We start from the raw sequence: 24,155 nt of genomic DNA, 5'->3' as shown, positions 1-24,155 counted from the left end.
TATAACTCAAGCCACACTGGTGTTAGTAGTGGGAAGGGTACCTAGCTATGGGAACTGGCTCTTCTTTTTCTTAACCGGTTCTTGGTCACCGTCCAGAGCTCTGCGCACAGTGGCGGCATCCCCTGAAAGGATGAGGCTGACTCACTCATCTTCTACCAAGGCTGGTCCTTCAGTGCCTCAAACCTGACCATATTATGTTTAGGCTTATAACTGTTTCATTGGCTTCCCTGTACCCAAAGGTTAAACTCCTAATGCACCATGACAGTCCACAAGGACCCCTAAGAACACATATGGCTCCTAATGTCCATCATGTATGAAGTTCTGTGGCTTCCTCAATTCACCGGACTATTCCATGTGTTTGCACTCACTGCATCTTCTGCAGGAATCCCTGCCAACCTTCGACCATCTGGGCTTTATCTCTGTGTCCTTTAGAGCTGTGGAGCATGAGCATCTCCTCTTGTATTTTTTCTCCTACCATCTTATATTTGCTTTCATTGTCTTCCCTGAATGGGCTGGAAACAGTTAACATCTGACTGGTCCTATGACTAAGTCATGAGCAATGAATGAACTGTTTACAGTTCTCTCTATATATATAGATACACACTATATGCATATATATACACATACATATATCTCACTCACTGCATAGTTAGTTACTATATTATAACAGTATTTATACAGCTTAGAGCTCTGTTATTGACTGTCTTGTGTGAAATGGTATATAATTGAATAATTTGTCTAGATACCTGAGGAAACATCTGCAAATTGTCCCTGTGTATCATTGGCACTGCCCTAAATCAGAAGGATGCCAGCGGGGAAAAGTGGGCATGCCACCTTGCCTTCTGATGTCTCTATTCTCCCACTGTGAAAGGAGGGAGTTGGGCCAATGGACCAACAGGAGTAGTACATCCTTTCTAGAAGACATTGTCAGTCTCACTGACTTCAGCACACCCTGCAGCACCCTCGGTGGCAGCTTTAAGCTTCTCATCCCGAGTGCTCCTTCGTGGCTCCATTCCGTCTGACTCACCTTGCAAATGGGTCAGCCACAGTGGCTGGTTATGGTGCTCTGAGGCAATAGACAGGGTGTTGAGGGCGACGATCAGGATCACCAGCCAATAGAAGACCTTGGATTTCACCAGGTCGTGGCACTTCCAGCGGAAGACACGATTCCACTGCCTCCAGTGCCGACTGCAGGAGATAGGAGAATCGGGATCCATTACTGTTTTTGTTTGTTTGTTTGTTTGTTTTTTCGAGGCAGGGTTTCTCTGTGTTGTTTTGGTGCCTTTCCTGAAACTCACTCTGTAGACCAGGCTGGCCTCGAACTCACAGAGCTCTGCCTGGCTCTGCCTCCCGAGTGCTGGGATTAAAGGCGTGCGCCACCACTGCCTGGCAGGATCCATTACTTTTAGCCTCACTCACTTTCCTCTCTGGGCATGCAAGAGAAATGAAGGGCATAGTCTGGGTCAATTTAAACCTGGCTTCCTATTAGCCAAGTTTTGCCTTTCAAATGAGAATGATAACAACTACGATCTCCCAGGCGACTGAATGAGACAACGCAAGCAAAAGGCTTAGCATGGCATCTGATACAGAGAGAAGCCAGGAGCACCACACATTTCAATTCCCACTAAAGAACATTGCGGTGGCCGGGTGGCGGTGGACACGCCTCTAATCCCAGCACTCGGGAGGCAGAGCCAGGCGGATCTCTGTGAGTTCGAGGCCAGCCTGGGCTACCAAGTGAGTTCTAGGAGAGGCGCAAAGCTACACAGAGAAACCCTGTCTCAAAAAAGAAAAAAAAAAAAAAAGAAGAACATTGTGGTGCCAATTCTACCCATTTTAAAAGGGAGTTTTACTAACTCAAAGAGGATTTCCGGATGGGTGTGTGGGAAAAGCGTTTGTTCTCTTTCTTAGTTAGCATACCCTTTTGGTGAGCGACCTCACAGCACTTACTAAAGTTTAGGTTTACCTAGCCTTGACCCAGTAATTCTACTTCTAGAATTCTGCCCAGAATGGCACATACTTTACCAGGAAGAATTGGTTAACTATAAAATGGTGCATCTATACCATGGGATATTTAATAGCCAAAGTTGCAATTGATAAAGATATGTGTGCACATGTGCGTGTGTGTAGGGGGGTGTGGTGCTGGAGAGATGGCTCAGCAGTTAAGAGATCTGGCTGCTCTTCTAGAGAATCCAGTTCAATTCCCAGCACCCACGTGGTGTCTCACAACCATCTGTAACTCCAGTTCCAGGGCATCTGATGTCTTCTTCTGGCCTCTGTGGACACTAGGTATGCACGTGATGCACAGACATGCATGCAGGCAAAACTTCCATATACATAAAATAAATAGCCAGGCGGTGGTGGTGCACGCCTTTTATCCCAGCACTCGGGAGGCAGAGGCAGGTGGATCTCTGTGAGTTCAAGGCCAGCCTGGTCTACAGAGCCAGACCCAAGAAAGGCACAAAGCTGCACAGAGAAACCCTGTCTCGAAAAATCAAAACAAACAAACAAACAAATAAATAAATAAAAATAAAAATAAATAAATACATTTAAAAGTGTATGTCGGGCTGGAGAGATGGCTCAGTGGTTAAGAGCACTGGCTGTTCTTCCAGAGGCCCTGAGTTCAATTCCCAGCAACCACATGGTGGTTCACAACCATCTGTAATGAGATCTGGTGCCCTCTTCTGGCCTGCAGCCATATATGCAGGCAGAAGACAGTATACATAATAAATAAATAAATCTTAAAAAAAAGTGTATGTCTTCATATATGAACATGTACACACAAGAGTGAAAACTGACCTTAGCAGAAAAGTTTAAGGAAAAAAAAGTCACAAAATAGTGTGTATTCATTTACTCAACAAGTAATCTTCAATATCTCCTATATACCAGTTTTAGTCTTTATGGTGACAGTAATAATTAACATGAATAACCTAGTATATAAAAAGCATAACAAGAAAAAAATATCCTGGTGTGCATGTGCGTGTGTGTGTGCATGTGCGTGTGTGTGTGTGTGTGTGTGTGTGTGTGTGTGTGTGTGTGTGAAAGATGAAAGCACAGAAAAGATCTTAGTAGAATACATATCTGTTACCATGGTGACTTCTTTGAAGGGCAGCAGGGACCTCCATTTTTTTCTTTGCTGTTTTTCTCTCTTATTGGGTCTTTCAAAAGTTATAATTATGTATGAATTTGAAAAAGGACACAGCCTTCCTCTTGCCACTGACTTCTTAGCTGGGGCCACCTCCTTCCTGCATGCCACCCCACACCTTCCCTCTTTCCTCTTATAAGCTCCCAACACCCAGCGCCGTCCTCTCAGAGGGTATAGCCAAATGCTCTTGCTGTCTGCAAGGGCTCCTGTTTTACCTTGAGCGGTGTATAAATAGGTCATCTGCCCAGGGTCCTCTCTGATTGCACATTCCCTGGGCATCCAGCCACTGCTGAGTCCTCAGAGCAAGAACTGGCCCTGATTTCTAGATAGGCCTCTCTAAGGGCTCAAGAAAGTGCCATGAGGAGAGGTAGCTGGATTCTGGCCCTGTGTCCCAGGTCAGGTACTCACATGAACTGAATGATTTTGTTCAAGCCCTCGATTTCATACAAGCTCTCTGTGTCTGAGCCTCCTTCATCCAAAGACAGCTTGCCTGGAGACAGGGCAGATATAGTTAGCAACCTTTGGGGTCCCTTGGGAACAGACACGCTTGGTTAGGCATTGTTGGATGGGATGCCTATGATGGTGGGCTCTTGGTGGGCCCCTGTTGGGACTTCCTATAAACTGGAGAGGCCGGGCTGCAGGGCTTGTGGCCACCACAGGCAGGCCACAGGATGATTTGAGGAGAGCTCAGGATGCACCTGGACTCTACCGTCTTGAGGTGCAAGGCTTTACACGAGACATTGATGACCCCCTGAAAGCAAGCACTCTACCTTCTCGGGGGGGTCTCTGGGTGTGCTGGCTAATGTTATGTCAACTTGACACAGGGTAGGGTCATCTGAGAGGAGGGAACCCCAGCTGAGAAAATGACTCTGTAAGACTGGGCAGGAGGCAAGCCTGTAGAGCATTTTCTTAATTAGTGACTGATGTGGGAGGACCCAGGCCATTGTAGGTGAGGTCATACCTGGGCTGGCCCAGGTGGCTCTATAAGAAAGCGGGCTGAGCCTTTGCATCATGGAACTGTGAGTGAAATATCTCCTCCCCAAGGTGCTTTTGGTCATGGTGTTTCATCACAGCAATAGTAACCCTAAGACATTGGGCTTTGGGGGGGCTATGTAGAGTTGCACCCTCCAGGGAGTAACTAGGGGTGGGTAGGTGCTGATCAGCATCAGGCAGGGGGATTTGGCCATGGCTCTGGGCCCCAACCTTCTCTCAGGTCCTCCACGTCCATGACCTCGCCCTGAGTGATCCAGCTCATGTAGCCTCGAAGGTCCTCCTCTAGCTGCTGCTTCTCCCGGAGCTTCTGGAAGGTTCCCCTGGACTTGGCCTTCTCCCGCTCCTTCGTGAACTCCCTAAAACAAAACCAAGGAGGTAGGAGGCGGGAGAGGAAAGGAAGGGGGCGGGGAGAGAGGAAAGGGGGCGGGGAGAGAGGAAAGGGGGCGGGGAGAGAGGAAAGGGGGCGGGGCCCACTGAGCTTCCTTAACACAGGACACATCTGAGATAGACGTGTCCTCTTCTGGTCTGGGGCACTGCCTGTGGGCCAGGGACCCTCAGAGTTCCCCCTGTCTCTCCTTCGCCCAGCCCCACCTCCAGACACATTTCCACGCACTATTACAGGTCTCTGATTTCTTCCCAGACGAGCTCATTTTCTGCTTCGGTTTATTCTTGGATGTCAGGGGTTGATGGGACATTCCATTATTCCAACAGAGCCAGCCAGAAAGCCTCAAATTTGCCATACTTCTTGGCCTTTTAAGCTACCCTAAAACGGTTTCTGCTTATAGACTTAAGGCCTGAGAAAATCCTCTTGGACGCAAGGGGAACCTGGCAGTCACCAGGAAGCAAAGAACCCGAGGGGGGGGGTGCAAGGCACTGAATGACCAGTAGAGGGCAGCACTAGGCCACCAAGCGGAACTCAGTGGGGGGGGGCAGGAGGGGTCTGCCTTTAGAACAGTCACCTCACCAGCTGGGTGATCTTGACCATTGTATGCACGAAGTTTTTGGTAGCCCACCCAATGGAGCCCACCCTCAGATCACTCCTCAGAACAATGTCACGAAGTGCACAAAATAAGAACGTAGAGTTAGGAAGGAACTGATCAAAGTGAAACACAACCACAGAAATGTAACAAATGCCGACAGAGGAATGCAGGCGCTTCTTCATTAGCTACAAGGATCCTGTTGCAAGTCTAATGCCAGTTCACCAGCAATGGTGAATGAAAACAGGAGTACAACAATGGACACGTGACATGATTTCCATTAGGAGAATCCACAGGCCCTGCTAATGCCACTGCGGTTAGTTGCCTGCATCCATTATTAAAGGAAACACACATTTCAGTTAATGCAATAGAAAGTAGAGATGGGTTTTCTCTAACCGACTTCACAGACTCCTCAGTTCTGTTTACAGGCTGTTGGCGTGGGATGGGGGGTGGGGGGCGGCGGCAGACTTCTAGAGTGAGGTGATGTCAACCCAGAAGGGAGCTGAGGCTACAGCTAGCCCCACCACTGTGGCTGGGGTGGGCCACAGCAGAGACACTGCCGAGAACAGCACTCATTAGTGATGGGGATGGGGATGTGCTGGACTGTTCTAAGTACTTTTAACTCATTTCATGATAACCCTAGGAAACAGGTCCTGGAATGATTCTTTGACAGATGTGAACACTGAGGCATTGAGAGGTTAGGGAATTAGGCAGGGTCCCAGAGCCTCTAGGTAGTAAGTAGTACAAGGATGAGGCAGGTAATCTTGACCAGAAAGTATGTTCTGACCCACACCCAGGGCTGGAGTCTGGGGCTTACAGGCTCACACAGGAGTGTGGATGCTGGGGACAGGAGGACGCAAAAATGGGAGAAACTGCAAACTTCTAGCTAAGCAGGAAGAAGTGCGCCCGGCCTGGTGAGCTCAGACATGAGCTGAGGGTCTGGGTCCGTTCCTTTCTCCCTTCCAACAGCTGCTACTACTTTCTTACCCGCTCAGGACGCCCAGCACGAGGTTGAGGATAAAGAAGGAGCCCAACAGAATGAGGGTGACAAAATAGATCCAGGGCCACTCATTTCCGATGGCATCGTTGACCTGGTCCAGAAAAAAGTGTAAGTTCAGTACTCTGATTGAAGGATAATTCCTGCCTCCAGTTCTGTCCATCCAGACTCCATAAGGGAAGTAGCCATTTGGGCCCAGTGAGAAGACTTTTTCCAGCCTGGGGACCCAAGATCCAGGCTGAAAGGTCTTCCCAAGGGACCCTTGCTTACTGTGCACCTGGCCCAGGCTAGGTAGATGCTTTGCCCATCTAGTCAAGGGCACCTCTAACCTGCCTCTCAGACCCCATGTACAGTCCATTTCTTTACAGCCAGAACTTTTCAAAGTGACAGTCCTCTGTGACCTTAAGCCAAATGTCCTGACATCTCCGAGCATTTTCTCATCTATCTAGTAAGGTTATGCTACGTGCTCTCCTCCTAGACATGTAGCAGAGGTGAAATAGCATGTGTGACATTCCTTTGACATGTTTAATTATCTGCTTCCCTAACATGAGCCTGCGAGAAATGTTCACACTAATCCTTTATATTTGCAAAGCATTTGACAGTTTTGCAATTCCAACTCCACAGGCAGCACCACATTGTGCTTGAGAGTTCTGGACTGGAGCCAGATGGGTGAGAGCTTAGTGCTTGGCTCAGTTGCCCATTAGATTCATGAATACAGTTGCATAACCTCTTGGAGCCTCAGTTTCCTTACCTGTAAAATGGGGGTGATACTGTCTGTTGTTTTAGCATTAAACAAGAAATGCAACAGACTAAAAAAATACCTAACAAAGAGGTTGCTCTAATGAGAAAGCTTTCTGTCGTGATGAGACTACACCAGGCAATGTTAACAATTCTGTTGGTTTCTCCCCAGCTCTCTGGTGTGAGCGGCACATGATTTTTATAGATGAGGAGGAGACTGATACGTAGTGATATTTATGTAAGAAAGCCATCTCACCCAATGGCAAAGAGAAAGACCTAAAGGACCCCTCATCCCTCAAGTGTCCAAGATACAGGACACTGACATTCTAGGGAAAATTCAGGCATTGAGACTAGAACTCATGGAGGTCCTAGTATCCACCCCTCTCCCCGTTCCTGGGTCTTGCAGACTACATCATGAGACCTGTCCCAGAGAATACCAGACAATCTGTCGGCATGAGGAAGAGGTCATACACCTGCATGGATACCCAGGGAGGGCAATGCAGAACCAATGGCACCGAGCAGTGGCTGGCCTCTGGGGTGGGCTTATAAGTCCTTCCTTCCTGCTCCCCTAGTGCGGTGGGTAGCTGTTTGAGCCATGCCCTGAAGCACTGCCCCAGTGAGGCAGCTGTAGCCGTTACACCTGCCTATGACCTTGAGGTACCAGCCTCTGGGGCGTGGGCCACCAGGGACCCTTAAGACCTGGGATGCACATATGCTGGCCCCTCTTGGCTACCTCATGGTTCTGGATGCTGAGATCTTGGACTAAGCCATTCAGCGTGAGACATAGTTCAGCTTTCTTGGACCCTACGATAAATCCCCCGTGGTTGTGAGTTTACCCCCAAATAAATTCCTTTGATCATTAAATAGACTCTGTGGATTAATCCTAATACCCTAGTAAGCCCTTAGAAGGAAGGGGAGGCTCAGACCTACCCAGTATAGGACATCGGTCCACCCCTCCATGGAGATGCATTGGTACACGGTGAGCATGGAGAAGCCGAAGTTGTCGAAGTGGGTGATACCATGGTTGGGTCCCGGCCAGCCTCCTCGGCACTCACTGCCATTGATGGTGCAGGGCCGCCCAGAGCCGGTTCTAGCACAGGGCGATGGCTTCTCGTTCTCCACCGTGGCCACGATGTCTGGAGGCAGAAGGCAGTGCATTAGGCATGTGGGCTGGAGGCAAGCCGCTCAAGGACCACGGGAAAGACCAGAGTAAGAGGTGAAGAGGGGCAGGACCAGGACTGGCGCTCGGCACCCACAGGTGGCAGCAGTCACGTCTTAGAAGAACTAACTTTGGAAGGACTGCTCCTGAGAGGAACCGTCCCTTGAAGCTCAACTCAGTCGAGGAGTGACCAGAGGGGTCTTCGTACCCTCTGAGATTTAAAGAGGGGGCCACTGTCCAGTTGAGATTCAGTCTGGGGAGTCAAAGTGGAGCTGTGCAAGTCAGCGCACACAGGGCCAGGGCCACCTTCTAGGGAAGATGTCATCAGGCTTCAGATCACACCCCTCTGCATCCCCCAAGGGGCCTTTAATTTCCTCTAAAACTTGGTGCTCTCTCTCTCTCTCTGTGTGTGTGTGTGTGTGTGTGTGTGTGTGTGTGTGTGTGTGTGTGCGCATGCACTACTACACATGCGTGTGAAGGCCAAAGGTCAACATCAGGTTTCTTTCTTTTCTTTTCTTTTCTTTTTTTTTTTTTTTTTTGGTTTTTCGAGACGGGGTTTCTCTGTGTAGCTTTGAGTCTGTCCTGGAACTCACTTTGGAGACCAGGCTGGCCTCGAACTCAGAGAGATCTGCCTGGCTCTGCCTCCCGAGTGCTGGGATTAAAGGCATGCGCCATCACTGCTCGGCCAAAAACCACCCTGCATGTTTTTTGTTTTTTGTTTGTTTGATTTTGTCTTTCAAATACTAATTTTATTTGCATTGGTGTGCATGTGTGTCCATATGAGAGCATTAGGTTCCTAGGAACTGGAGTTACAGACAGTTGTGAGCTGTCATGTGGGTGCTGGGGATTGAGCCTGGGTCCTCTAGCTGAACAGTCAATGCTCCTAACCACTGAGCCATCTCTCCAGGCAGAAATAAAGCTTTTGTTTGTTTGCTTGGTTTTGTTTTTTGTTTTTCTGTTTTTTGTTTTTTTGAGACAGGGTTTCTCTGTGTATCTTTGCACCTTTCCTGGAACTCGATCTGTAGACCAGGCTGGCCTCGAACTCTCGGAGATCCACCTGCCTCTGACTCCTGAGTGCTGGGATTAAAGGCATGCACCACCACTGCCCGGCTAACATCAGGTTTCTTCTTCAATGACTATGCACTTTATTTCTTTTTTTTTTTTTTTTTTTTTTTTTTTTTTGGTTTTTCGAGACGGGGTTTCTCTGTGTAGCTTTGCGCCTTTTCCTGGAACTCACTTGGTAGCCCAGGCTGGCCTCGAACTCACAGAGATCCGCCTGGCTCTGCCTCCCGAGTGCTGGGATTAAAGGCGTGCGCCACCACTGCCCGGCTGCACTTTATTTCTTGAGACAGGGTCCCTGGCTGAACGCGGAGCTCACTGTTTGGCCTGTGCTGGCTGACCCGCAAGCCTCTAGGCTCTGCCTGTCTCTACCCTCAGTACTACAGCACCTGGCTTTGTACATGGGTTCTGGGGACACAAGCTCTGGTTCCTCATGCCTGCAGAGTAAAGCATTTTGCCCATTGGACTATGTCCCCAGTCACTGAGATCTAGTCATTTTGATAATACCCTAGGACGCTTTTATCATAGGATGTTTGACGGCATCCTGCTGACTTCTGCGATTAGGTTATCCTTGGACACAGTGCCCTCGCCTTAACACACTTACAATGTCAGCTTGGAACTCTGAAGGTGGGCGGGGAGGACAAGGATGATCAGCTTGGGGTCCCTGGCTCTATGAAGCGGACGGCTCTGATCTGAGAGTGACATTTGAATACTGCTGCTCAGCATTCCTTAATGGCTTGGCACCTGCAAATTTGCCCCAAAGCTCATGCTAGACAGTCCCTGCTATCCACAGTGCTGATGACAGGGTGTGGAAAGTCCTGCTGATGGAAGGCACCAGCACGGGTTACAGAGTGTGGACCATTCTGATGATGGAGAAGCTGCCGTGGGAGACCACTGGGGAGTTGCCAGCTGAAGCCTCATCAGAGTTCACCCTTAGAAGCTAGGTTTGACCCTGCATTGATGGACCCTTGCTGTCCATGGGTCTGGGGAAGCAAACAGCCTCTCCCAAGAGGGAGTGAGTGCAGGGGCTGGCTGCTCTGGTGAGTCGAATGTCTGGGATCTGGCAGGGGGCCATTTTCTTTCTATGTTATCCTCTCTATCCTGGAGACCCTGGTATAGTGCGTGCTCAGAGGAGTCTGAGCTAAAGATGAGGCTGAGTTCCCGGGGACTGCTCAGGGCGAGAGCCAGAGAGCCTTCTGAGGCATCTGCCATCAACATGTTCCTTGCACTTGGCCTCCCGGGCTCTCAATAGAGAGCGGAGTCGTCCAGCAGTCACATGACCCTAATGTGACAACATTGCATGCATAGCAGATATGAGTTCCAGCCCACCTTCTTAAAGCCGGGCATTGAGGAGCCTGACAAAAAGTGCAAAACCCATCACTCTTCTTGCTAGACTTTGTTTGGGAGAATACAGCCATTCTTAGAAAACTAGGTTCCTGATCTCATGCCATCAGCTTATTGCTGCTCATAAAAATGAATTGATGTCATTATATCTATTCCAATTCCGTATCAGTGGCTCAGACCCACATAAATCACACTTTTTGGGGGTCTTAACTACCTTTTGAGGATGTGGAGGGATCCCAAGCCAGAAAGTGAGACCTGCTGCTTTAGGAAGGGAAGACTTCTTAGATTCTGGGACCTCGCGTCAACATGGGCCTCAGTGTAGGTTGTTTCTGACAAGCCACAAAGTGCCCCCTTTGAATCTCATTCAGTCTGTATCCCGCAGGCCTAATTCGAGAGACAGCTCACACCAAAGTACACTATGGCCACAAGAGAAGTATGAAGAGAAATCCAGGCTCCTCCCAGGCCTATGCTCCAACCCACAGGAAGTCTGGAAGATACTCAAGCTGTGACCAAGGCCGGCCTGCGATCCCTGATTCTGGCGGAGCTGTCCTCATTCCCACTCTCATGCATCCAGGCAGGAGGAAAGCGTGGACAGTGGGAAGGAGAGCTGGCTTTACCCAGAGCTTCTTTACTAGCTGTGATGGCCTCATTTGGAGCCGACCTGACCCCTCCACAGTCCTACATAGCTCACCTGTCCCAATGAAGTAGCAGGTTTTGTGCATCTTGCCCTTGAAGAGCTCCAGCCCAATGATGGCGTAGATGATGACCATGAAGAGGACGAGCAGGGCAATGTGGAAGAGGGGGAGCATGGCCTTGAAGATGGAGTTGAGGACCACCTGAAGGCCTGTCACAAACAGCAAGGAGGAGAAAAGTAAAGAGTCACTCCCCCTCACAGTCTCATGCCCTTCCCTCTATACACAGTGGGATACCCAGGTCAGAAGGGGCCAAGGAGGGCTTGAGAGAAAAGATGCTGTCACCCACTGGGCACCCCTGACACCAGCCGAAGCGGTCTGAGCACACGGAAAGCTCGAAGGGCCTTCACATCCAAGCCGGCTCCTTTGCTGCTCAGGGGGGCCGTGTTGGTCTGGATAATGTTAACTTGTTCCAGAATCACAGTGAAGACACTGGAGGGGAGAAGACGGAGAGAAGGCGGTCAGCAATCAGAGAAACCAGACTCCCAGTGCTCCGGGACCCTGGATCCTATCGTGTGAAGGACCTGGGGGTGGCAGTGGGGTAGGGGGCAAATGCAGTTCTCAACTGTCAGTGCTGAAGAATTTTATTTTCAAGGAATCTGAGGCTAAGTTCGCCTTTGAGCTATTGGTGATGAACAGGGATGGATAACAGAAAGGGAGGCTTCAGGTTGAGATACAAGTATGCCCCGGGCACAGTCCCTCAGCGTGAGACTGAGAACATCACAGTGAGCTGCAGATTAGCCTCTCACTCACTGATGACCCAGAGAAAAACACCCAGCAGGGAGTTCTCTCCTGATATCCCTGCAACAGGCCTTCCAGCCAGGGCTGGATGTAGGCCTTCCTGGTCCCCTCCTCCACCTTCAGAACTCTGCAGTCCATTCAACGCTCCTCGCTCCTCGTAGGAACATCACCTGACAGTGAGCCCTGAGTTCATCGGGAAACAGTGGCGCTCTGGGGAACGAGGATGCTGCTTTCTGATGCCCTAGGCATCTGATATGGCTTCCAACCAGAGCACCTCACAGGGGCCGAGCTGAGTCTGAGGATCCAGAGCACCTCACAGGGGCCGAGCTGAGTCTGAGGATGCTTCAGTTTTCTTTGTGGTAAGAGGAGAATCAAATGGCCAGCGGATAACCAACATAACAGTGTTGGACTGCCGGCTAGTACAGTGGCTAACTGCTCAGCCTTTGGAGCCAAAGATGTTTCTCGGTTTGACCTTAGGCAAGTTGCTCGGTTCTCTGTATCTTAGTGTCTTCATTCATGAAATGGAGGTTGTGGAAAAGTTACTGAAGGATGCTATATGCAATACACATGTTAAGTCCTCAATAAACGTGGCTGTTATAATTAGGCAATGATTATTAGAAGTGATGTCACAGGCTAACAAAAACTCATTTGCTGAAATTCTGGCACACAGTAACTCAGAATGTAACTCTGGATAGGGCTACTAAAATGAGGAATGGCAAGTCCTCAATAAACGTGGCTGTTATAATTAGGCAATGATTATTAGAAGTGATATCACAGGCTAAGGAAAACTCATTTGCTGAAATTCTGGCACACGGTAACTCAGAATGTAACTCTGGATAGGGCTACTAAAATGAGGTCACCCAGGTGGGCTGTAATCCAATTTGATGGGTATACTTATAAGGGGGAAATCTGGATGTACAAAAAGACATCCAGGGTGCATGATCATAGACAGACCACATAAAGACACAGTGAGAAGGTGGCCACTTACAGCCACGGAGAGGCCTGGGGATACCAGCCTGCCCACACTGGACTTTGGACTTCTGTCTCCAGAACCATCTGTAACAAATCTCCATTGTGTGAGCTGCAGAATCTGATGGCCACCCCAGTACACTAACGCAGGCTACTAGATGTCCATATTCGTGTACTCGAATAACACCACAGCATAGGTCTGTAGAACCAATGTACAAATGGCCAGTGTGGCCACTGGAGCCACTCCAATGTCCTCTTGCCTGTGGTGGGGGAAGATGAGGGAACCCAGAGCTGGTGACGTGGTCTGTGACCTGCGGGCAGGTGTTGGGGGGCACTGGTTCACTTCCCACCAACATTGACCCTGTCACCCCTGGGGTGGTCAGCCCAATGCTGAGACCCCATCTTTGCCTCTGAGCTTCTGGTAGTGTCTGTGGGCAAGAGTCTTCAGGGAAGCTCTGACTCCAGCCCCCAGCCCCCAGCCAGCTCTTACCCCAGAAAGACAATGATGAAGTCTAGCACGTTCCAGCCACTGCGCAGGTAAGCGTCCTGATGGAATAGGAAGCCATAGGCTATAATCTTCATGGCGGCCTCAATGGAGAAGACGATGAGGAAGAAGTATTCCAGTTTCTCCTGGAGGGGAGGAGGTGGTGGCAAACACCGGTCGGTCGGTCACACCTTGCGGCTGCACACTCCCAGCCTCCTCGCTCCAGCCGCTTCTGTCCTCCAGCCACCAGCCTCTGCCGCTCCTAGATGCTCCCTCCCACCCCGACAGCGCCCTGCCCTCTTCAGCTTCACTTACGGTCTTCCCTGGCCACCAAGTACAGTTTAAGCCCCTTCTAACCTTTCAGCTCTTCACCCAAGCTTCATGTTATCTTCCTAACACCTGCCTAAAGTGCCATATACATGCTTTCATTGAGGTCATTAGCTCTTTCCTCACCAAAATATAAACGCCACAACGTGGTAGGATTTCTGCCCATTTCCCACCTTACTTCCAGGACCTAGAGTCAGATGAATAAATCAATGATCCAATGCTAGCTTTTTTTTTTTTTTTTTTTTTTTTCAACTTGACACAAGTTGGAATCATTTGGGGAAAAGGACACTCAGTAGAGAAAATGCCTCGTAACATTCATTGGCCTATAGGCAAGTCTGTCAGGCCTTTTCTTGATGAATGATTGGTGAGGAAACACCCAGCCCCACTGTGGGTGGTGCCAACTGTGAGCAGGTGGGCTTGAGTTGGATAAGAGCAAGCCATGGGGAGAGAGCCAGGAAGCAGTGTTCCCCCATGACTTCTGCTTGGGTTCCTTCCTCCAGGTTCCCACCCTAAGTGCCTTCACTTGACTTCCCTTGGTGATGGAGTGCGCTCTGAGAGCTGTAAGACGAAAGAAACACCTTCTTCTCCAGTGACTTTTGGTGGGGGTGTCCTGTCACAGCAATAGGAACCCTGACTAAGACAGATCCCCAAGTGGCTCCCAGCCTGGGCATTTCCCCTCTCCCAACCACTCAATGGACCACAGGTAGGAAGTAGGGTGGACTTAGCACCCTGAATGACTCTCTCTTGCTGCTCATGGTCCTTAGCTCTTGTTTATTTCCCTGGCCTCCCCCTTTGCACATCCACCACAGCTGTCTACAGGCAGCTCCCACAGGCAGGGGGATGAGGAAATGGAGTACCCCGGGTAAGAGGATCCAGTGTTGCTGAGGGCCCGAGGTTTCGGCTCAGCCGCACTCCAAAGACGGCCTTGCTGACTCCTCCATACCCTGTCCTGCTGCCTGATCCTCTGGGTCACCCTGAGCCTATCCAGGTCACTCTTTCCCTGCTCGGGGCCCAGGCAAGAGCTATTTCTAACTGAGAAAACAGTTCCCTCCTGGCTGGGCTCCAGGCTGAAACTGCTCTTCTTGCAGCTATCTGAAGCCTGGCTTGGTGGTTTCCGGTAGTTCTGGTCCTCCAGGCTCCCCACACAATCCTAGCCTCCTGACAGGGTCTCAAGGCTGTACACCCCAGCAGTTGGCTTCACTGGAGCATACAAAGTTGTGTTAGCAGGAGAGAGTCTGTGTCCACAGCCCAGTAATAGTTCCCCTACTGCCATCACCAAGTACTACCCATCCCTAGCAAAGCATCTCAGGGCTAGGGTCTCTCCAAGGACCCTTCAGGGCTCTCTTTTATTATGACTCATTTTTCTTTATTCTGGACACAGCCAGATAGGAAACCTGGCCACCCCAGGAATGACTTGTAAGATGTGGAAGGGGAAACAGAGTCATATATGAGTGAAATTTATTCTTTGTTCTGTTTTGGTTTTGTTTTTTGATTTTTCAAGACAGGGTTTTTCTGTGTAACCCTGGCTGTCCTGTAACTTGCTCTGTAGACCAGGCTGGCCTTGAACTCAGAGATCTGCCTGCCTCTCCCTCCCAAGGGCTGGGATTAAAAGCATGTGCCACCACCTCCTTAGACCTATTCTTTCTAACCTTGCCCCCAGCTCCTTCTCAGTTTGTAATCTCAAAGCTTTCTCCTTGCAAAAATATAGTGTACAATTGAAAGGCACCTCCATACTACTCCATTAACAGGGTTGTTACTAGGGCCTAGGTTGAGCATCATGGGGCGGGGTGTGTGGGGGACAAATCTTGCCTCCACATAAGAGCGCTGCTAGGGGCAATCTGAATACCATCCCTGCTGAGAGGAATGAGGTGAAACCACTGTGGAGAGTCTCCTGGAAATCAACGGGGTGGTCGTCCCTCTATGTGGTAAGTGTCCAGTAGTCAGGCCCATCTCTCAAGGAAAGGCCCATGTAAGGACAGGGATGTTAAGTCAGCATGTAAATTTTCAGGTTGATTCAACCCCCACAGGACAGACAGGGCAAGTTTTGTTGAGGGAAGGAAAACAGGACCCAAAATAGTTGCCGCGCTCCCAGACCGGGCGGCTGGCCACGTACACCGGAGAGCTGCCTGCACCTGCTGCTGTCTGTCTGTCTGTCTGTCTCTGGCCACAGAGCAAGCTGGTAGGGGCTGTGGGCCTCAGGTGGGGGGTCACTTGGGGGTCCTAGCCCATGAGCTCCAAGATCCAGCTCTCTCGGTTTACCGCTCTGCAGCCTAATGCTGGGGTGGACACAGCATGCCCCTTGCTGTGTAGACATGGACCAGGCATGTGTCCATTCTTACACCATAGGAACAGTGTTATCAGTGTTACACTGTGCTGGCCCCATGCCTCTCTAGCCCATGTGTTGTCCACAGAGGAACAAGGGCTATGCATTCTCCAGGATTTATTAAGCTTGAGACTAAACCCCCAGGCATGGCTGACCTAGCTGTCATCCTGTAATCAAAGCTATAGCCTTCCTAAAGCATTTCCATCATTGTCTGTGGGGAGTCTGTTGTCAAAGGTGGGAGGCGGGAGACATGGGGTGCACATTCTCCCTGGCTGTTTCTTTACTCAGGTCTGTCTAAGAACCTCAGTTTCCTTGTGGTGGTTGAAGTTAATTCAGTGGTTAAGAGCACTGGCTGCTCTTCCAGAGGACCCCAGTTCAATACCCAGCATCCACATGGTGGCTTATAACCATCTCTAACTCCAGTTCCAGGGGACTAATGCCTCCATGGCCACTGCACACACATAGTGCACATATTTACATGCAGGCTAAACACCCATACATGCAAAATAAAATAAATGCATTTTCTTCTAAAACCAAGCCAACTGACCCCCATCTCCAAAGAGCTGTCCCGAGGACTAAAGGGCATCCTGCAAGAGGTGGTGACCCACTGCTCAGTGGGTCACAGGCTCTTCTGCACACCTGGCTCTTTGTGGAGGGGCTCTGATACTTGTACCATGGCCCCCACGTGCTCTCTTGGTCTTCACAGAGCTGCTGGGTGGGGGTACATCAGAGCGTGGTACAGCAAGGCACGTCTCTATCCAACCAGGAACTCAGCACACTGGAGCCTGAGCCTGTTTTCCCCTGAATCTGCTCTTCCTCACAAGGCCCTGCATTGGCCAATAGTGTCAACTCACTCAAGACAGGGGTCTTTCTAGGCTTGGATCCCACCAGATCCAGACTTTTCTGTCTCTAATGCCTGGTTCATCCATCTCGTCTCCATTGGAGGTGTCCCTGGCCTGGCCTGGCTCGCACTCTCTAATCCGCAGTCACTTGTTACCTGTGATGCTCCCTTTCTCTCCTGGTCCCTCTCTACTCTGGGTACTTCATCTCTCCTGGTCTCCCACGGCCACGTGGTTTGTCAGGTCAGCCCACAGCGTAGATGGTCTCTTGTGAAATGGCCCCTGCTGACCTTGACTGCTGGCCTTACCAGTGTCCTGCAGGGCACTGGCCTGTCCGGGGGGGATGGATTTCAGATTTTCCAGGCGACCTAGCCTCTGAGCCTTGGCTCATCCAGGCTCATATGACTTCTTTGGTTGTCCCCCAGGAGAATCTGCCTGGGGTGTCTTCTGTATTGCCCGGGGACCCTGTTTGCTCTCCACTGCCTCTGCTGGACTGCAGCCTCCTGGGGCCAACCTCATCTTCCTGTGTGTGCCGACTGTGGGAGTCCCAGTGGGTTTGGGCCCCAAGAACAAGTGAGAGGGGACATCCCCATTAGGAACAGGATTTGGGTAAAGTGCTAGGGTCCCTCATAAGAGGGCATCTCAGGATGAGTACCAGGAACAGAGAACAGCAGGGTTTGAAGATTGCACACTCCTATCCCCTCCTGGGGCTAGCTTTCCTCTTATACCCAGCTGAAAGAGTTTTTGGCTCAGCTTTGGACCCTTGCTGTTTCTTCTGCCTGGAATGCTCTTCCCTGGGGTCCACTGCCTTCTTTCTCTCCGGCCCCAGCTTATGACGGATCCCTTCTGGGTTACCCTCCCTACTTCCCAGCTCCTTACTAATGACACATCACTTTGCTTGTTTGTCTGTTTGTTTTAGCAGACTTCAAGACAGAACTCTCCAGCTCCCTGTTTATACTCTTAACTGTCTCCTGACACGAATATAGGGCGGTTCCCTCAGCTTCCTGCTGTGGCACCTGCATCTGGAAAGGTGACTGCCACATGGCTGCCACCACCGAGGCAAGATGAGACCGACGGTCATGGAGGAAGCTCTGTGAAAACCCCACAGCAACGCCTAGGCTCTAAGTGCGACCAGGTGACAAATGCCATCTGCCAGTCACATAGAGCAAGTCCCGTGAGGCACAAGTGAAGTGGCCCCACACAGTAGAGCAGACTGGAAGCTATAAGCAACAAACAGACCCTGATACCAGACTAGGGGAGACAGTCTTTGACCCTGCAGCAGACTCTTTGGCCTCCCGCCCTCCTGAACTCACGGGAAGACTAGGAAGCTGCCTGTGAGGTTCCAGCAGCTCCACCTACAGAGACCTTCACCACCAGGTGCCCAGTGCAGGAGGTCCTCCCACAGACAGACCTCTAATGGAGCTTCAAAGGCTGCATTTGGTGTGGAAGCCTGAGCACAGGCCTTGCATCTGTGCGTCGTTACCCTGGAGCCAGGTGTTCCCAAAGTCCTGGGCTGAGAAGAGCAGGGCCCACAGTGCCCATCGCTTGCATCACCCCATCCCCATCTCCCAGTGACTCCCACCCAGGCCTGCCTCGGGCTTTGAGAGAAGATGGTGGCAGCCAGCCAGACTCCTCTGCAAAGGGACTCGCCCACTGCAGTCTCCCTGTCTGGGCCACAGGGCCAGCTGTCCCCATCCCTCCTTCCTCTGCCCTGCCCCAAGCACTGTGGCCTGGTCTGCATTCCCGTCTGAAGGCCTTCCGTGTCCCCCATGGAGGACTCTGGGCTCTACAGAATTCTCTGGAAGAACTCCAGTGGAGCTTCCTGGGAGAAGCTAAGAAGCAGCATCAGGTGAAGGGCTCCTTCCTTGGGGTCCAGGCATGTGATCTGCACAGACATGAAGCATAAAGGAGCCAGAGGTGCTAGACTCATGGGGTTCACTTGCTGGGGCCTGTTTGCTTCAAGGAGGCCAAGGGAATTTGATGGTGAATTTAATGGGAACTTGGTGGCACCTACAAGTTGGGCCAAGGGTGAAGCAAGGGTCAGCTGGGTGAACCCATAATCCCTTCTGCACCTGGGTCCTCCCAGCAGGTGCTTCAAGGCAGGCCTCAACACAAGACCCTTTAAAATAGCAATGGCTGCCTGTCTCCTTCTTGTTCACCACCCTTCTTGTTTCTGGTAGAAGATAGCAGGAATGGCCTACTTATTATTGGATAAGTCTGTGGCATGATCTCCCACTTTTGGTTCTTAAGGCTGGAGATCCACCCAAGGTGAGCGGTCCACAGAGTGGGGTTCACAATGGCCCCAAAATAAGACAGGGTCTAAAGGCCCTAGGATCCCCGAAAGTGGGGTCCATTCAGCTTTGCTCAGGTTCCCGTCCCAATAAGAGTACAGGAGGCCTGTGGCCCCTGTGACCTTAGCACTGGAAAAGGCTCAGCTCAGGACAGACAGGAGGCCAGGAAACCACCACCACCAAGAGCAACTGCAGCCAGTGATTTCTGTACTCCAGGCTCAGGGGAAGCAGGGAGTGAGCTCAGAACTCGTGAAGGTTCTCAGATAGGCTCACAGGCAAACAGGACAGTGGACTGGGGCTGAGTCCTCATGCAGGCACAATGTTTCCCCTTTCCTACGTGAGAGAAGCAAGAACATAAGGAGAAGAGAGGGTCTGGTGCGAGCACTGGGCCTTTGCCCCACCCCACGTCCTTGCCAAAGCTTCTATGGTGAGCCAGTCTGCTGGGCCGCTGCTCAAACCCTGTCCACTCTCTGGGCCTGGAATCTCCCTGACACTTCATTCTAGAGGGTTTGGAAAATGAGCAGTTGAGGAGTGAGCGAAGTTGCTATATTTAGTGCGTGAACCCTTGCTCAAATGGACATGGTCTGCATGGATCCCTCATGTCACCCTACGTCTCTGGGTGTGTGTGTGTGGGGGGGTCTTCATCCCACTGCTCCCCCTCCATACTAGCTTCTTCAGGTCAAATGGGCAGATACGGTGGGACTGTCTAGCTCTGGAGACGGGCCTGAATGGCAGGAGGGGAGGTGGGGGAAGCCAAAGGCCTAACCTAGGAGGGCTGGGGATGGAACTGTCTTGGGTGATAATAAGAATAACAGCTGAGCCTTCATAAAGCAGCCACTTACACTCTGGGACCTGTTCTAGCCACACACGTTAATAGAATCCTTGCACACTAAGTACTCTCACACCCACTTTACGGATAAGTAAGCCAACGCACAGAGAGGGATGAACAGCTTTCTAGAAGCAGACAGCACAAATGGCAGAGCTAAAGCATGTGTGTAGAGAGTCTGAGTCAAAACTCCACAGTCTCAACCGCCAGTCCACACCGGAGAGGGAGAGGCATCCACAGGCATTTGTTGGATCCTGCCCACAACCCCACACTGCCCCTTCAGTCCTGGGCACAGTATGACTTTGGCTGTGATGATGGGCTATCTGGAAGGGCAGAGGACAAAGGAACTCTCGTTATGTAATACCTACGTACCGGGCTATATGTGAGGTCACAGAGAGCTAACGGTCCTGAAAGGGGAGTGCTGGCCCCTGCTCACAGGCGGGGCAGTGTAGACTGAGTTTAGACGCAGGCTGTCTGACTTGAACACTCCTGGCTTTCCCCCTAGTGTCCCCGAAAGGCTGCAGAGTGTGGCTCATACCAGGGACTCTCCCAAAGCTTTTATTCTTTAGCCCCATCTGGTTCATCCGTCAGGGGAGCAGATTCAGCAAGGAACAGTGTTCAGAAAGGGAGCTGAACCCACACAGTGAGGAGAGGGCGAGATCTGGGGTGAATCCATTTTATCTCCACAGATTCTTATTGGGAGCACTCTTGTACATCCACACTAGACGTTGAGAGTCCCTCTGTTCAGAGTGGGTGACCCAGCCAGGCAGCCCTTAGATCCCCAGGTTGTTTTAGAACAACTTGGTTCCTATGCTCTGAAAGCAAGGCCACAGTGGGACCCTGCTGAAAGCCCAGCTTCCCAGATGGTGAGGCAGAGTGGGCCACTGGCCGCAGGCATCAGCAGGACATTCTGGACCCTATAAAAAGACAAATGCCCTGGCTGCCAGAGGCTTAGCCTCCAGCCTTGCGGAGGACACTGGGTGGCAACCTGAACCCCAGGAATGTGGCGGAGGCCTGATGTGTCCTATGATGGCTTAGGGCTGGCTGCTCTGGAGTGGAGGAGGAGCTGAATGGGTGGTAGTCTGGAGAGCAACTCACAGTGCCCTACGCAGAAGGCAATGTCTCTATGACTGTTAGGAAAAATCATCCAGAGTTTGGAAGCAGGCTGCCAGAACTCTGGTAATGTCAGGATGTAATTTATTATTATTATTATTATTATTTTAACATTTGTTTGTTTGCTTATTGGAGGAGAGTGAGTGTGCCATTGTATGGGTGTAGAGGTCAGAGGACAACTGATGGGGATTGGTTCTCTCTTTTCACCATGTGGGTCCTGGCAAATCTTACTTGGGTCATCAGGCTTGGCAGCAGACATCCTTACCCACTGACCCATCTGGCCAGCCCCACAACAGAAAAGTTTATAAGTTGTTTAACTGTCTAAGGAAGGGTCTCTCATGTGTCCCTGCCCCCACCGCCATGATTCTAGATACTGCAAATGTCCCTTGATGGGTAGAGGTCCTCCTCATGTCCCTCCTTTGAGAACCACTGTCTCGAGGGCGTTCCTGTGTTTCGTTCTCACTATTGGGTCCTATGGAGATGGGCTCTTCCCAGTGGAGACACAGCCCCCGGGGTTAGTTTTCTCGCCTGGGCTGCACATACCCCACTAGTCCTGCTGGGTCCTTTCTCCACTGTCACTGACCCCGCCTCCTCCAGAGCTCTGTGGACCAGGCTTACCCTCCTGTTTGCTGTCTTGTGAGTGGGGTTAACTGTTGCCATGTGTTTCTCCTGTATGCAAATCAGTACGGTTCACTTTGTGAAAGTCACACGCTGGCGCCCGATTTCTTTGAGGGTGAAAGAACAGATTATTGCAAAAGCAATCTGTTTCTAATCATTAATGAGGGACTCTGATCATCATTGAGATTCTCATGGGTCCCCTCAGGTCAGCCAACACTAGAGTGGTGGCCCTCCCAAAAGTCCCTTTTAGTTCAGTTGAAGTCAGACCAGGGGCAGACCCCTTTCAAAGCTTGGGTTTGGGGCAGGACAGGAGAGCCTGGGGCTGGGCTGGGATGCAGGCCCTGGGGTCCGGTCTTGCTGCCCATCTTCTTACTTCTCTGACAGTGGAATCCCTTTGGACACTCTCCCTCAGACTCCATTGTCCTGGGAGAGTGCTGAGCAGGGCGGAGCCACAGCCCCCACCTCCACCCTGGGCCAAGTCACAGCCAGGCTTCTCTCCTGGACAAGCCAATCCCGGAGGGTGGAGCGGACACTCCGGGCATCTTTTCTAGCCTGAGCAGCAGTTCCAGGAGTCAGGAGAAGCAGGATTACAGTGAGGAGCCCGAGCTCTGACTGCTTCCTCCCCTGTCTGTCTCTTCTGGTGCGGAATGGTTTGCAAAAGGCACAGGCCTGCCTGTGAGCCAGTTGGGCGGGGCGGTGATTCAGCCTCTTCGTGTCTGAACTGCACTGGATAGAAGGGGAGCTCTCCGCAAACACTGCGTGGCTGTTGCCCGTGATGGTGATGGGGACTAGGAAGGCTGGTCAGACACACTGGGGCCTCAAAGAGAGATGAGGGGCTAAAGAGAGCAAGGTCAGAGGGCAGGTTGGGGAAGGGATTTTTTCCCTCTCCCCACTACTGGGGATCAAACCTGGGACTTACACACGCTGGTCAAGCATGTTGTCACCGAACTACATTTCCCCAACAGAAGGAATTTTATGTGACATAATCATTTGGCACAGCTATTGAGGACTTGGATTCCAGAACAACCTTGGGTTCTAGTGACCGGGGCTGCCTGGTTGGGTCACCTGCTCTGAAGAGGTGGACCCTCAACATGAAGTTCCTAATGTTGGTGTACCAGGCACTACAACCTAGAAGACCCTCATTCACACAGAAACCTCTCCCAAGTAGACCAGGTTATCTCACCACAAACCAGGATGCTGAAGGAACATAGAGATCACACATATCCATGAAGGGGCCAGGACTCAAGAGCATCCATTCTAGTCCAGATCCATCCATTGCCCTAATCACCGTGTTACACCACTCCTCCAATGTGGCTGATTTTATAGCCCACATCTCCATTCACCATCGGGTCATAAGACTGTGCAGGATCCTCATCTTGCTACCCTTTGGATTGCTACTACTGTGTATTGCCGTAATACCTTGCTCTATCTGGGCCTAAGTTTCCTTTTCTGTTCGGAGAAGACCTGTAGCTTCCCTGCTGACATAGAAGAGGCAGAATCAGAAGGGTACCCCAGACCCAAATACAGGCCTGATACTCTCTTAGAATGCTGGAAGGATTTGGAGGGGACAGTCCATCCCCTCAGAAAAGTGCCAGGGCACCCAGTCATAATCATGGGTCCAATTCCCATACTTGGCTTGTACAAGGCACTGGCAGGAGGCCATTTTTGCCTGTCCCACATCCTAGCTGGTCTGGCACATGCCACAGAAGGAGAGCTCTGTCCCCAAATACTCAGGCCTGCAGAACCAGTTGTTCAGGGTGTAGATATAGGTACTTGTATCCCCACATGGTTGAGTCTGAACTCACCTTACTGCCCAAGCCGTCTTGCTGAGGGGCACTATCCCCACCCTGAAACCCCAGTGCCATTCTTGTTTTCTCCAAGCTCTGTCTGTGTATCCTCCTTCAGTTAGTCCCCAAGTCCATCCAGCCCACTTCACAAGTCTTTCTCAAGGTTACCCTCTTATCCATCTCCGTCTCCAGGCCTATCTGAGTTCCTGCAGGGACAGCTCTGTGCACCTTTCCTAGCTCCCATCTCACCCTAGTCCATGCCCCATGTACTGGCCTGGAAAGCTTTTCAAAATGCTGCCTGACAGGCTGAAGAGATGGCTCTGTGGTTAAGAGCACTGGCTGCTCTTCCAGAGGACCTGGGTTCAATTCCCAGCACCCCCATGGCATCTTACAACTTTCTATAACTCCAGCTCCAGGGGATCACACACCCTCACATAGTCATGACTGCAGGCAAAACACCAATGCACATAAAATAAAGATAAATTAATTTTTAAAATGCTACCCTGGGCTCTCTAGCCTTGTATTCATTCTTTTGCCCACACAGCTCCAACCCAAACCCTCTTTCTTCTGAGCCCTTCCCATAGCACCATGAAGGCATACCCTCACCCCACCCCTCACCAAACACCTGTTGTATCACTGAGGGAGGGGAGGGACTCCATTCACATGAAAATGGAAGACTTCTTGTTCAAAAAAGTAGGAAATCCCTTGCTCTTAAAGGTGGCAAAACAAACAAACC

At 50.9% G+C, this 24,155-nt stretch overlaps 1 protein-coding gene across 1 annotated transcript in view; it reads right to left on the bottom strand.

Annotated features, from left to right (window-relative positions):
• The window catches only part of Cacna1s (calcium voltage-gated channel subunit alpha1 S), a 66,974-nt gene that overhangs the window by 37,760 nt on the left and 5,059 nt on the right, over window positions 1-24,155 (bottom strand). Inside the window, exons 3-10 of the mRNA XM_052736566.1 lie at window positions 13,302-13,441; window positions 11,391-11,533; window positions 11,101-11,253; window positions 7,778-7,983; window positions 6,100-6,203; window positions 4,346-4,491; window positions 3,551-3,632; window positions 1,028-1,188 (exon numbers count right to left, since the gene is read on the bottom strand). Coding sequence (XP_052592526.1) covers window positions 1,028-1,188; window positions 3,551-3,632; window positions 4,346-4,491; window positions 6,100-6,203; window positions 7,778-7,983; window positions 11,101-11,253; window positions 11,391-11,533; window positions 13,302-13,441 — 1,135 coding nt within the window. The remainder of the gene's footprint in view (window positions 1-1,027; window positions 1,189-3,550; window positions 3,633-4,345; window positions 4,492-6,099; window positions 6,204-7,777; window positions 7,984-11,100; window positions 11,254-11,390; window positions 11,534-13,301; window positions 13,442-24,155) is intronic.

The sequence above is a fragment of the Peromyscus californicus genome, unplaced genomic scaffold (assembly GCF_007827085.1).
Source record: "Peromyscus californicus insignis strain IS unplaced genomic scaffold, ASM782708v3 Scaffold_14__1_contigs__length_90479793_seg_2, whole genome shotgun sequence".
Taxonomy (NCBI): Eukaryota; Metazoa; Chordata; class Mammalia; order Rodentia; family Cricetidae; genus Peromyscus; species Peromyscus californicus.
Note: the sequence above shows the minus strand (reverse complement) of the source record. Positions and strands in the feature narration are given on the sequence as shown.